General features: G+C 28.7%; 1 protein-coding gene across 1 annotated transcript in view; it reads left to right on the top strand.

The window, feature by feature from the left end:
* The first annotated feature begins 670 nt into the window (after positions 1-670).
* Positions 671-13,891, top strand: part of LOC129976113 (adipocyte plasma membrane-associated protein-like) — a 49,052-nt gene continuing 35,831 nt past the window's right edge. Inside the window, exon 1 of the mRNA XM_056089500.1 lies at positions 671-824. Within this exon, the coding sequence (XP_055945475.1) occupies positions 809-824 (16 nt within the window). The 5' untranslated portion in view covers positions 671-808. The remainder of the gene's footprint in view (positions 825-13,891) is intronic.

The following is a 13,891-nucleotide window of genomic DNA, read 5'->3' as shown; positions in this document are numbered from 1 at the left end:
CTACATAACTCTTTACGTTTTGTGGCTACCGTCTCCATACAGCCGGACAGACACATTTCCTTCGAATGGGGTTTGTTCAAGATTTGATAGTAATCGATAAATTTTTTTTTTACATAGTAAATGGAATCCGTTTATCTTAAAACGTTTTTTGTATTATCATGTTCATATACAGATAGACATAATTCCCAAAATTTGTAACATTAAGATTAATCATATTCTCAAATTCAATTTTTGACAATCCTCATATTTCCTATTTGTTTACTTTATATGCGAGAAAATAATCTTAAAAAAAATATCTGTTATGTGGTCAGCTTGATTGTTTACACACGTGATTAGATTCTTCAAGGACGCTATTTTTAATTGATTTAATTTTGCACTTGATAATTTCGCTTAACAATGATATTTCTAAGGAAGATAAAAATCAGACCACAAGTCCCGAACTTAATAGTTATCAATCTAACGGCCTAACAAGACTAATTTAGATAATAAAATTCTAATCGACCTTCACTTTCTGTCAGATTTGCTTTTTTTCCGTTACTCATATTTTTCCCTGAAAATTTTCCTTTCCCTTGCATTTTAGTCTCTTGATTTTAATCATCCCTATTGAGCTAGCAAAGAGAGGATACTATTCAGTTTCCTTGAAGGAAATAGTTGCTTAAACAAACGCATCTCCACAGAAGGGCCGCAGCTTCTTTACCAGTGTAATGTATTTAGTGTTCCAGTCTTATAATTTTTTTGTGTGTTAATGGAATAAGTTTCCTGAAGACATAGAATTTTACAGCAAGTTCAAGTGGATAAGTCTGGAACCATGTATTTGTGTAAAGGTTAGTAATTTGTTTTTAAATTTTGTATATTTAACATTATAGTTTTGAAAGAGTGCAATGCCCAAACTCATTGAGGCCTCAAAACCGTATGATTATAAAAATATGTGTTTTATTTTAATAGCACTATTTAACTAGCACGAGTGGTCTTTCCAAAACTTTCTCGCCTACTCTCTAATGCCAGAAAACGCTCTACATGATACTGGTGTATAATATTAGAGTATATTAACTTCTGGCGTGAATTTAACATTTTTACCGAATTTATCACGTTATTCTTGGCGATTAAGCCTTGGCATAAAGCTAATAACATCCGAAAATCGAATTTGTATTTAAAGGCGTTTTTTCCAATAGATTTGTTAAAAATTTGTTAAAAAGCTACACTTGTCACAAAATCTTTATCAAATTTAATATATTTAACTTACTGCATTTTTGAGTTATCGTGTTTATAAATTTCTGAAAGTACAGACCGACAGACTGTCAATCCCTCATTGGATTTGGCTCAAAATTTGATAAGTGTCTACACTATAGATGTTAAATGCATGTGCCGAATTTTATCCAACTAGATCTCTTCGTTTTGTAATTATCGAGTTAACTTATATTCCAACAGCAGGACAGACAGACTTCCTCTAATCATATTTTACCCAAAATTTGATAGAAATCTTTGGTGTAAAGACCGCACACCAAATTTAATCCTTCTAACTCAAAGCGTTTTGGAGCTATTTTTGTCACAGACAGAGAGACATACAGACAGACGGGCATTTCCCAAAAATGTGTTTTTTCAAATTCTTTGAAGTCTAAAACTTGGAGATTTGTCAAAATCTCGAGTTCGAATTTTTTGACAATTGCTATACTTTCTCTATACTAATATACGAAAATGTGAAAAAAGAAGAAATGCAAACTCTGTTTCTCTTTCCTTTTACCTCTTCTATGCAAAAGTTTTCAAAAGTACAGAAACACTATTTCCCAGTGATCACGTCAAGATACTATATGATGCAAGAGATTTTTTCCATAAGTTACGATATCTAATTGCCTGGTAATCAAGGTTGTTTTAACAGATTTGAACTCTGGATCTAAATAATTTAAATAATAATGAATAATTTATTAATTAATCCGGCAGAATGCAAACTATAAATTTTAATGTTTATAATTCAATGAAAATATCTACCAAATAAAATAATATGAAGAATAAAAGGGAGAAAAAAAAAAGGCATTTATTCTCTGATTAAAGTCTTGCAATTTTGCAAAGTTCGATTTTGAAAATAATTCAAGTATGATTTCAGAAAACAATTCCCACCACCTCCGATTGCATACATAATTTTCATTATAAAAATTTTTTTTCTGTTCTTTTCCGTTTATTTATTAAAAAATATGCTTAATATTTATATTTTATATAATAAACTTGTATAAATGTTATACATTTTATTTATTTGATAAAATGCTTAATTGTTACAAAATGCATATATGTAATTTAATATATAGTGTAAGAAAAATAATTTTCAATGGAGCAAACAATATATTTAGTTAACATATAAATTAATATAACATATACATACTATATTTTATTGGATATATTTATGATTATTTAGTTGAGTGTTATAAATATGCACTTTTTATGAATTTGGGGCAAATTCAATAATAATTACGATTTGATTAAAATTTCTTATATAATATATTCAATAGATAAAATAATCAAATCGCATAAATTGTCCTAATGAGGACGAAATGTTTTGGACCAAAATAAATATAAATATATTTATTTTTAACATTATATCTGAAAGTTTCAAAAATTTTGTAACCTTATGTTTAGCAATCCAAATGGAGAGAGAGTGAGGAGAGAATGGCAAAATAATGAAAGTGAATTTGAATTATTTTCAGAGATAGAATCCATTGACCCAAAATGCAGTAAAATACTGTTTATGCGTCTTCCAAGGACTGACATAAAATGACGTATATATAAAAATATAATATAATGGAAAGTATAATCGAAATCTTAATAAACAATTTTGATCATTACAATTCAAATAATTGCTACTAATGTAAATTCATTTTAAAGTAAAAACGGTTTTTTAAGATAACACTAGTATCTAAATAATACATAGTATAGAAAGCAATGATTAAATTTTAAACACTTTAATACAAATTGCAACATATAATTGGCACATTAAAAATATAATATAAATCTTATTGAGGTAAAAGTCTTTATAAAAAAAAAAGTCAAATCAAAAATATCTCTAACAAGTTTAGTTGTGCTAGATAATAAATAAACGTTTGGAATAATGAGAAATATGAAAAGCATCTAATTCGAAAGAAAAAAGTAACATTTTTTAATAAGAGAATCAATCAAATTAAACTCATTGAATAATTTTTTTACAAATATTTTGACAAGCAAAATAAGCTCGAAATTTTTCAAAAAAATTCATTACGAACTGGGGGAAAAAATGAACTATTTTTTTTCATTGCTTGGTTGAACATCAGATTTATTTATCGTCTGCTAATTCGTCAATTGTGAATAACTCTGAAGCCATAAAAATCTCATTAGTAATAGAAATTAATTTTTAAAAAAATGACCGAAGGGAAAAAAAACTTTTGAAAAAGGATGAAACGTCGTATAATCGAAGCTCTTGGTCTTTTGTGCCGTAGAATGATTATGAATGAATCGGGGCTATGATGAAACCATTTATAAATAAAAAAAAAACTTATAAATGTACTGTACATATATTAAAAATTATTTATAATATTTTGAACTTTATTAAAACCAGAGGAAATACCGGCATTTATTGGTAGCTTGAATTTTTTAAATGGTTAAAAAGTGCTTTTAATGCAGTTATTCTTTCAGAAATTTTTCTTAAAAGAATTATTTACTGTTTTTTTAGAATTTTTTTTTATGAAAACTATTTAGTTTAGCTTTAAGAAATTACTCATAAAAAATATGCAATAAAACTTGAATTTTTTTCTCTTTTTGACTTTGAATTTAAAAATAATAATATAAATCTCATTGAGATAAAAGTCTTAATTTTCTTTTTTAGAAAATCAGAATCTAGAATTCTCTAACAAGTTTAGTTGCGCTAGATAATAAATAAATAATCAGAAATTTGAAAAAAAATCTAATGCGAAGGCGAAAAGTAATATCTTTTTGAAAGAAAATGATTGACAGATAATAAAAAATAACACAAAATGAACTCGCTTATCATAAGTAACTATTTCTACTAGTATGAAACAAGTCTGCTAACACAAAGGAAGTTTTATTAATGTTTTTCTTGCGTTTTGATTGTATGCTAATGCCGCATGTCGGAACTATTTTTCAAGTGTATCGCCAAGAACAAAAAGCAACATATCTGATAACTGAAACGGATTAAATCACGACACAAAAGCGGTCTAATGAAAGAGGAAAATGTAGCGAATGTTTATAGTAAATAACCTCGAAACGAATGTATAAATTTCACGAACACACCTAGCCGCGAAATGTGTTACTCTGTGACATCTCAATGCCGCACGTTTGGAAGTTCGATTTCATGGACCAGCCCTGCGCTCGCTTCGATTATGCAGATGAGTTGCGCATTTTTAATAACTTTTCTTCTCTGCGCTTCCAGAATTACTAAATTTCGAACGAGGGTGGAAATTTGTTAACAAATAAATGTAAGTGTTACTCATGTTTCAACGAGGAAGTTTAGAGTGTGTTGTTTTCCTTAAGCCTAGATGCACTTTTTGGTGATGTTATCACAGTAGAACGGAAAAATTCCAAAATTACAACTTTGCGAGGTCATAAAATATTATGAAGAAATATTGTGCTAGTGTTTTTTAGTTGATTTGACAAGATTATTAGATAGTGACTCTTCTGTTTAAGATACTACATTAAAGAGGTCGGCCATTCCCTTCTTCCCCAACAATGTAACGTACATTTTTTTCAGTCATTTATAAATGAATTTGCCTTTTCCGAACCATATTATTTGTCCGGAATGTTGACTTTCCCGGATATAAACTTATTAATAAGTAAGGCCAGATTAGGCCTTCTAGGAGTCCTTAAACAAAGCGACAGTTGAGACCCTCTTTTCTCTTCATGCTTTCAAAGTCAATTGATTTAATTGATTAAATTAATTGGTTTTGATTAATAAATCAATTTATTTATCAAAACCAATTTTATTGTTTCTTATTGCTTGTAATTTAATTGATTATTTTATTGATTTTAATTCAATTTGTTACTAAGAATTTTAAGTACCAAAATTTAACAACCCAAAATCGCAAAATACTTAATTGTAAATAACTCTATAAAGGGTGGATTCAATATATAGCGTATAAAAAATACACAACTAAAATTTAAAATAAATATTAAACAAAAATTTTTTAAAAAATGATGAAACACTGTTTAAACAATATTCAATAATAAGATCGGGCATTTGTTTTTTAATTATAAAGCACTGCATTTTTTTTAGAATTATAAAATAATATAATATGAAACTTGTAAATAGTAACTAATAAGTGATGTTACTAAAATAATATTCCAAAATTAATTCGAATACTATTTAGTTTTAACATGTGCAAGTTTGATTGCATGGTCTATATAATTAAATGAAAACCTAAAATTAAATACTTTTCAAAATGCCGCTAAAATGGCTCAGGGACATCTAAAGTTGTGATTACTCTAAGGAATAACCTACTTTGTCTATTTAATAATCTGGCCCTGTTAAAATAGAATGCATTTATTTAAAGTTTTAAATTAAAACTTGATAAGACTGGAAAATATGAACATTGAAATATGAGTGGAAATTAATGATTAATCCTATGATTATGTATGATTGATGAGTGATTGTTTATAAACATTCTCAAGCTTTTTAGTGATTATAATATCACCAATAATTATACAGAATCACAATTTATTATATTTACAGTAACATATATAATGCAAAACAAAAGCGGAGGTGAAATTCCTATTTCGGAGCTATAATGACAAAGAAAGCACTTTTTCATCTTAATTTTGACATGATTGAATAGCTTAATGAAATATTGAAATTAGTTTGAATTTCATCACAACAATAAAATTTTCAGAAAATGTAGCTGAAAAATGTCAAAAACTTGTTTACGTTTTTGATTAAAATATATTTCAACCAATTTCTGCACTTAAAAAAAGTGGACAATGGCCTTCTTATCTCTGGCACGTATATCAGTCATTTCATTAAGATCGGATAAAAATTGTAGAATCATATAAAAAACATAAAAATAAACATTTATCTATATATTATATAGATTAAGAAAGTTTGCTTAATACCCTTATTATCGCCTAAAAATAGACAAAATAGCTACAATAGATAACAGAAGATAACATTCAAGAACAACACTCAGGAAACATGAGATTTTTGATAATCTGTTCAAATGTGTAAAGAATACCAAATGGAAAATGAAAGATTTGGTGAAAATATGGTTTCGAAGTTGGAAATACGTGCCTCAAAAAACTCTTTCTAAAATTTAAAATTAATTAAAAGTTGGAAAAACATGTCGGCTTTTTCCAGTGATAACTCTAAAAATATAGTTGCACATTACTGACTTATACAACCATGTAATACATTTAATTCAATAGCCTTGGATTTTTTTTTTTTTTTTTTTTGAGCTTTGACAATTTTTTAAAAAATATTTTTTGCACAATTTTTAAGAATAGATTTTATTGCTACGGCGAAATATAAATCGTTTTCGTCCTTTCATCACTTGATAAATTGCATTATTATCAGCCAATGTTTAGACAACTGAGGAAGAAAGATTCTGCTAATATTCTGGATTTATATGAAAAATCGGAACCGTAATACCGTTAAATACATTACCGTAAAAGGCAATGTGAAATTTGAAATAGAATCCTCAAAATCTTAAATTTTAATCGTGCAATGACATCATGGGACTCGACTCCATTAGGAAGGTTCATTTATGCAATTAAATAAAGCGGATTAAAATAACACGGCAGTAATGTCGGTCCCAAATTTGATTCTTAAAAATGTTCCATTGAGAAAGTTATAAACATCAAGCTATGCATAAAAGATTTAATTGATATTTAGCGCAAAAATTTTCTTGGCTATTAGTCAAAGGCGGATAGAAATGAATGAATAAATAAAATAAAAATAAGATATCAAACCTTAGGAAAACTTCGAAAAACATTAATCTTTGAAGACAAAACATTTGAAAATTACTAATTATTGAAACCATATAAAATCTGAAGCCTTTCAGTATAGCAAAAAATAAAATATTAAATTTCTAATAGGAACTTGTCATACAAAAGTGGTATTAATATTTTTAAAAATTTTATTTAATTTGATTGATTCCAAAATACAACGAAGGTAGAAGGGTCTTACAAAATAAAAGTAAGGAAAAAAAAAAAAAAAAAAGAAGAAATTTGTCGAAAATTACAGAAAATGGTACCAAAACACGAGGGTGCAAAAAAAAAAAAAAAAAATTGAATGAATGGCACTGGCTGAGTGAGAAATGAAATGTCAAAAGTTGTGAAACGCCTGTTGTCTCCGGAATTTTTTTTTTTTTTTTTTTTGCTTTTGATGAATGTTTTAAGTCAAGAAATACCAAGTTCAAGTTCAAACCTTTTTTTTATCTGTACCTAAATCTTTCGAAGGAAACCTCCAGATTAAAAGAAATTCAAGTTTATTCTTTTTATTTTGAGCAAGAGAGCACACTATATCATAAATCCTTTTTCAAATCGCTCATAAGGGCAATAAACTCATTAGAAACACCCCTTCTTTTGTCACATTTGACATCAGCCTAAAAATGAGGAGATACACTTTTTTTTAATATGTCGCAAAAATACGACCTATTCCGACAGACCTTTTCGTCTAAAAAATGTCGTTTGTAGGCCTCTAAAATCTCTACTAAGACGGTGTTTGTGTCTCTATAAGACACTCCGTTACCATAGAGCCACCAAATTATAAGATATATATATATATATATATATATATATATATATATATATAGAGAGAGAGAGAGAGAGAGAATAAAAACATGCACTTAAGAACAATTTTTTTTAAAAAAATTAATTGCAATTTTGATTAATTAAAAATCAAGTGAGATTTTGGAAATTTTTAAAATGATAATTCACAAAATATTGCACAAAAACGATTTTTACATAATTTTAAAATTCCGAGAATTGTCTTTTTAATGGTGTTAATTTAATCATAGTACATTTGTTTTCAAAATTTTGATATTTTTTTTAAGTATTGTTTACTTTTTCATAAACGTAGTATAGAGTAGGTAGAGTAATCATCAAAAATAATTCGAACTCGAAATCTTGACGAATCTCCACGTTTTATACCTCTCTGAATTCGAAGAACAGATTTTGGAAAATGTCCATTTGTCTGTATGTCTGTGAAAAAGTGAACACAAAAACACTTCCAGTTAGACGGGTGGTAATTTGGTACATGGTCTTTACGCCTAATTTGTAAATATCTATCAAATTTTGAGCAAAATGCCTTCAAAGTAAGTCTGTCTGTCTAACTACTGGAATATAAGTTAACACAATAATTACAAAACGAAGAGAGCTAGATCGATAAATTTTGGTACACAAATTGAATATTTATAGAGTAGATACCAATCAAATTTGAACCAAATTCAACTATGGGTTGACTGTCTGTCGGTCTGTATTTTCAGAAACATGTAAACGTGATACTCAAAAATGCAATGACTTAAATATCAAATTTGGTATGGGATTTTGTGACTACAAGTATAGTTCTGTGTCAAATTTTTGTTTCAATTCGAGTGGAAAAAAGCGTCTAAAACGCAAATTCGATTCCCAGATACTATTTCAGGGATTAATCTCCCAAAATCTCGGCATTTATCAAAAAAAAAAAATTCAGTAAAAATGGTAAATTCACCTCCAAAGTTGATATTTCGGAACTATTGTACGCCAGTGCCATGCCAAGCGTATCATGCATGCAGCGTATAAATATATCATGCAATATGAATTATTTAAACCATCGAATTATTGCTTTTAGATTGGAAAACATTTATTACATATATTTCTTAATTTTCATTTGTTACATATATTTCTTCTTATAGTGTTCAAAGTATTTTGTTGAAAATTTTTGATAAATTTTTTAATAAAGTATTTTTTTAATATTTTTATTATCAATATTTTTTTTCCCAAAAAAATCTCACAAATTTAATACTTTGGTTTTTAGAAAGAAAACGTCAATTTCAATTTTGATATTTTGTGCAAAGCAAAATTGCAGTTTATTTATTCGAAGAAATAATTATACAAAATATGCTTTTGCCGTTTAATTTTTTAATAGTGACAGCGATAAACAAAAAAAAAATTAAATAAAATAAAATAACAATTTGAATAAATGATTAATAATTTAATAATTTTTTTAAAAAGTAATTAATAATTTTAATAAAAATATTCTTTAATTTTCCTAAACTCTAAATATCTCACAAATTTAAAACATTTTTTTAAAAAAAGAAAACGGCGGTCTCAGTTTTGATATTTTATGCAAAACAAAATTACATGCCATTTATTTGAAAAAATAGTTATACAAAACCAACATTTCGCCATTTATTTTTTAAACATTGCAAACGATAAAAAAAAAAAATGAATTACTTACCTGCGAAAAAATATATGCTGTTATTTTAAATGCACTCAAAGTCTGACTCTATAAAAAGCATAAACAAAAAAACTCGACGAAACAATAACAATAAAAAAAGGCACACCGAAGGTTCACACTGTTTCCGCTCCAAACGATAAACAAACCATGCGGCTCACCGACTGCTCAACTCCATTTATAAGCCTGACTTTTTCTCCAAGGCTGAAATAAACAATTAAGAAAAGCAGCTGCCTGCCGGGTAAGAACCGGACTTCTCATATCTCAATGAAAATACGAAAATAAAAAAAGACCGCTGAGAAGACATAGGAAATATATAAACCTCAAATCTACATATATTTGACGATTGAGGAAGTGTATTCTAGTCTTCCGATTTCAACCTCACATGTCAAGAACTTTGGTATCAGGTCACTGGATGAGGGGCTATGCAAGGTGCGGATATTTTAACTGTTCCCTAGAATTTTATCACGTGCCTTTCGCAGCAGAAAACGTTTTTAATCGGATGAATTCTCTAGTCAGGATTTCAAAAGGAAAATACTGGAGAATATGCATATCGATCTTTTTTTCTATGAGGAAAAAGCAACATTTGGAGGTGTAAACCGACTGGAGTAATGTTATTGACATAGTTTCGAATGCAAGTAATGGATACCACAAAGGCTACTCCATCACCAGCTGTCAAGAAGCGGCGTTTTGTTAACTCCTTTTCATATTTCCAGATATACTTCTCAATCGCTGTTATTCCATTTTTACAAGGTTAGTTGTAATAATATTCGGTAAAAGCCAGAGCTTGTGTCTATCTCATATGCCTTTTATTCTTTCATACGCTTGGTGAAATAAATTTCCAGAATAACATCCATTTTGAAATTGAGTTAATTGATTAATATAACTTTCAAAACTTCTCGATTTTAGTATGGATAAAGTGATTATATTTTCTGAAATGTAAACCAGGACGTTTGGAGGAGCAACAAAGTTCAAATGGAGGCAACATGTTCCTGATGAAGCTTTTAAAATAAAAATAAATAAAAATCGTCTGCCATGCGAATAACTTTTTTCTTCTAGAATTGTAATGTGCTCTCATCTATATTCTTGTTCATCAAGGTCAAATTGTCAAAAAGGCAACTTCAGAAGGAAAGGGAGTTACTGGGTTTGAATATTTTTAGTGGCATTTTTAGAATATTCTTTGTGGCTTCGTTTGACTTTTAACCCTTTAAAGGGCCATTTGTTTCTAGTCGTATTATGTTAAAATATTTTTAGGCTTGAAATTAGAATAAGAAAAGGAATTCATTTAACTTATTAGATAAATTTAATTTGATTAATTAATTAATTTAGTTAATTAATAATTAAGTAACAAATCCAGACACATCATTTTGTGTGAGATAAAGAACTGAATCATCTAAGTTTCTATTTTTCTAAAACAATTTGTCAGAACTTATGTCAACCTACATAAATTCATACAAAGATTGATAAATTTAGTGGGAAGCATACTTCCCACGGCCCTAGAAAGGGTTAAACAGCCATGCATTCGATGGTATCAAAAATAAAATAAACTATCTTTCAAATTTCAAAACATTCTCATTAGGATATGCGTTTTCAACTTCGCCTGTAGATCAATATAGTCTTATTTTTCTAAATATATTAATTAACTTTTTATCGTTTCATTTTAAACTGCTATTAAATTAAAAAAAATTATTTAAATGTGAGATATTAAATCGGCTCTTTTAAAGACAATGTGCAACTAAATTCCTATTATTTCAATTTATCAAAATATTAGTTATTAAAACACTGCTTTTATAGAGATTAAATTAGTATCAAGAAGGAAAAAATCTAGTTTGTGAAATTTGGAAGGGGAAAGATGAGCCCCGATATCTAAGGGCCGTTATAGAAGCTTAATTCGGTCATGTTGAAGGGTTTTGATGTTCCTGTTCCTTTTTGACTTCATGTGAAAATAAATTATTAGTTTTGTAAAACATTACCATCAAATCTGGTTTAAATATGAAAAAAATTGAGCACACTCTAAGGAAGAATAGAAGGTGTCATAAAAAAAGTGAAGGATGGGTGAGGCAGAGTCAATAAAAATTTGCAACTATTAAAATGTTTAAAAAATATAAATAGTTAAAAAATTAATAGGTTAAAATTATATTTGTTATGTTAAGGAGATGCTATTCTACAGTAAAATTCCTCGACAGTAGCAATATCAAACAGACGGGTTTTTTTGAAGATACAAATTTGAATACGAATGTTTGATCTATGACTTAATCAAACATGTGAAATTGGTATCATATATATCAAATCGGTATCATTAAGAAGACAATTTTTTAATCGTTGAAACAGTACAGAATTCATTTTTGTGTAGTGTTTTTGGAATTTATCTTGTAAAAAGGCCAAATTTTAGCATATTTTTTTAAATAATTACAATTATTATTAAAATTTCAAAAAAAAAAATGTATCGAAATGCACATTTCCACCCTCCTAAGCATATATGTGATGAATTTGATAGCTGTAGATCAAACGATCTGGTCTATAGACCGCCAATATACACATACTTATCTTTATTATTATTAGAGCTATATATATCTAACAAGTTAATCAAAGTGAAGGAGGAAATAAACTGTAAGTCCGAATCTGAAACAAGGCGATTGTCACATGAATGGTTCATCAGGGATGTGGACCTCAAAAAGAATTATAGCATGTTATATCATCTCTACTATTAATGAAGATGAATGTTTACTGTATAGTTAGTTTAGTTTAGTTATATTAACATCCCGTTGTAAAGCAACACTAGGGCTTTTTTGGGACGGATCTCGTAATTTTGAACCGCTGTCAGATGACGGGAACGACACCTGAGCTGGCACCCCCCTCTCCACACCGCACCACACCAGCGGGAGGACGTTTAGCATGATGGATTTAGCGTGCAACAGACCCCCTTACACGACGGTTCTTCGGTGGAATCGGGTCTCGAACCTGAAAACCTATGGCCCACAAGCCGAGACCTTACCACCAGGCCACCGCGACCTCATGTGTACTGTATGTCTGCCATCAGAACTCTTCCCGCAAAATGTCTTTGTTTGTGACTGTCGCTATAGAAACAGGTTACAACACGAGTAGCCCATTACGGATAGGTACAAGTGCATTCAAGTTTGCTACATTAGCACGCTTAGCGTCACATCGGTATCATTGCATTTAAATTTTGAAAATAAACTCAAAAAGTAATTCAATAAATTCAAAATTATTAAAGTATTCAGAATCCTGAACATATTAAGTATTGTTGCAATATATACACAAAGAACAGCACACATCAAATGAAAGAGTTCTCTTGATGGACAAACAGTATATGTCTTTGTACGGCAGACAGAGCTACCAAATTTGGTGCAAATATACTTTGAATTAAACGATTAGTAATAGGAATGTGCACCACGGAATGAATTAAAATATCATTTATTTTTTAAGAAATTTTAATTACTTAAAAATTAAATGATATTTTAAATTTTTTTTCAATGATAATTCCTGAAAATATTGCTCAAATTTGATTTTTACACAACTTTAAAATCTATCTTTTTAATGATACTAATTTAGTTGCATTAATTTTTTCTTCAACTTTGGCAATTTATTAAAAATATTTTTGGCACATTTCTTAATAACAAATTTTATTGTTTCATCAAATATTCAAAAGTGCGATTTTTTTCCATTATGGAAAGTTAAGAATGAAAAAGGTTTTATTTAAAAACTGTGTAGTTTACACGAGGAATAATAAAGTGAAGTTACAGTATCACGAAATTTAGAAAACAGATCAAATGGAGCATTTACGTTTTTGAGAGAACTGTGATATCATGGGACTGGTTTGAATTAGAAAAGTTCATGTACACAGTGAACAGAACATATGTAAGAACAATTAAAAGAACCCGGCTTTAATGTTTGGAAATTTGACGGAACCATAGCAAGCAATTACGTTTAAGCAATTTAATTAAACTTAAATCTAACTCATTTTCTCGGAATATTAACTGTCGATAAAAGGGCTGATTTTAAATGATCTCTACAATTTCTGATATTATTTATTTAACTGTGGTCAGACCGACATGATCTACTTCACCTTTTATAATTTTTTTATTTTCTCATATACACAGTGTAGAGAAGTACAGTAAGAAAGAAAAGTATAAAAAGTACAGTTATCGTCAAAAAAAGTCGAACTCGAAATTTTAACGAAACTACACGCTTCAGGCCTCCTTGAGTTTAAGAAACACATTTTAGAAATTAGTATGACTACAAGAGCTCCAATCCAATTATCCAATCCAATCTCCAATTTAGTATGACTACAAGAGCAGCTTTGTGTGTGTGCGTGTTTTGTTTCAATCGGTTGAGAAAAATGTGTCTAAAACGCAAATTCGATTTTCGTATATTACTAGCAGTATGCCAGGGATTAATTGCCAAAAAACTCGCCAAGATGACATGATAGATTCAGTAAAAATGCTAAATTCAAGCCAAAAGTTAACT

The sequence above is a fragment of the Argiope bruennichi genome, chromosome 7 (genome assembly GCF_947563725.1).
Source record: "Argiope bruennichi chromosome 7, qqArgBrue1.1, whole genome shotgun sequence".
NCBI lineage: Eukaryota > Metazoa > Arthropoda > Arachnida > Araneae > Araneidae > Argiope > Argiope bruennichi.
This window is presented reverse-complemented; position numbering and strand designations above follow the sequence as displayed.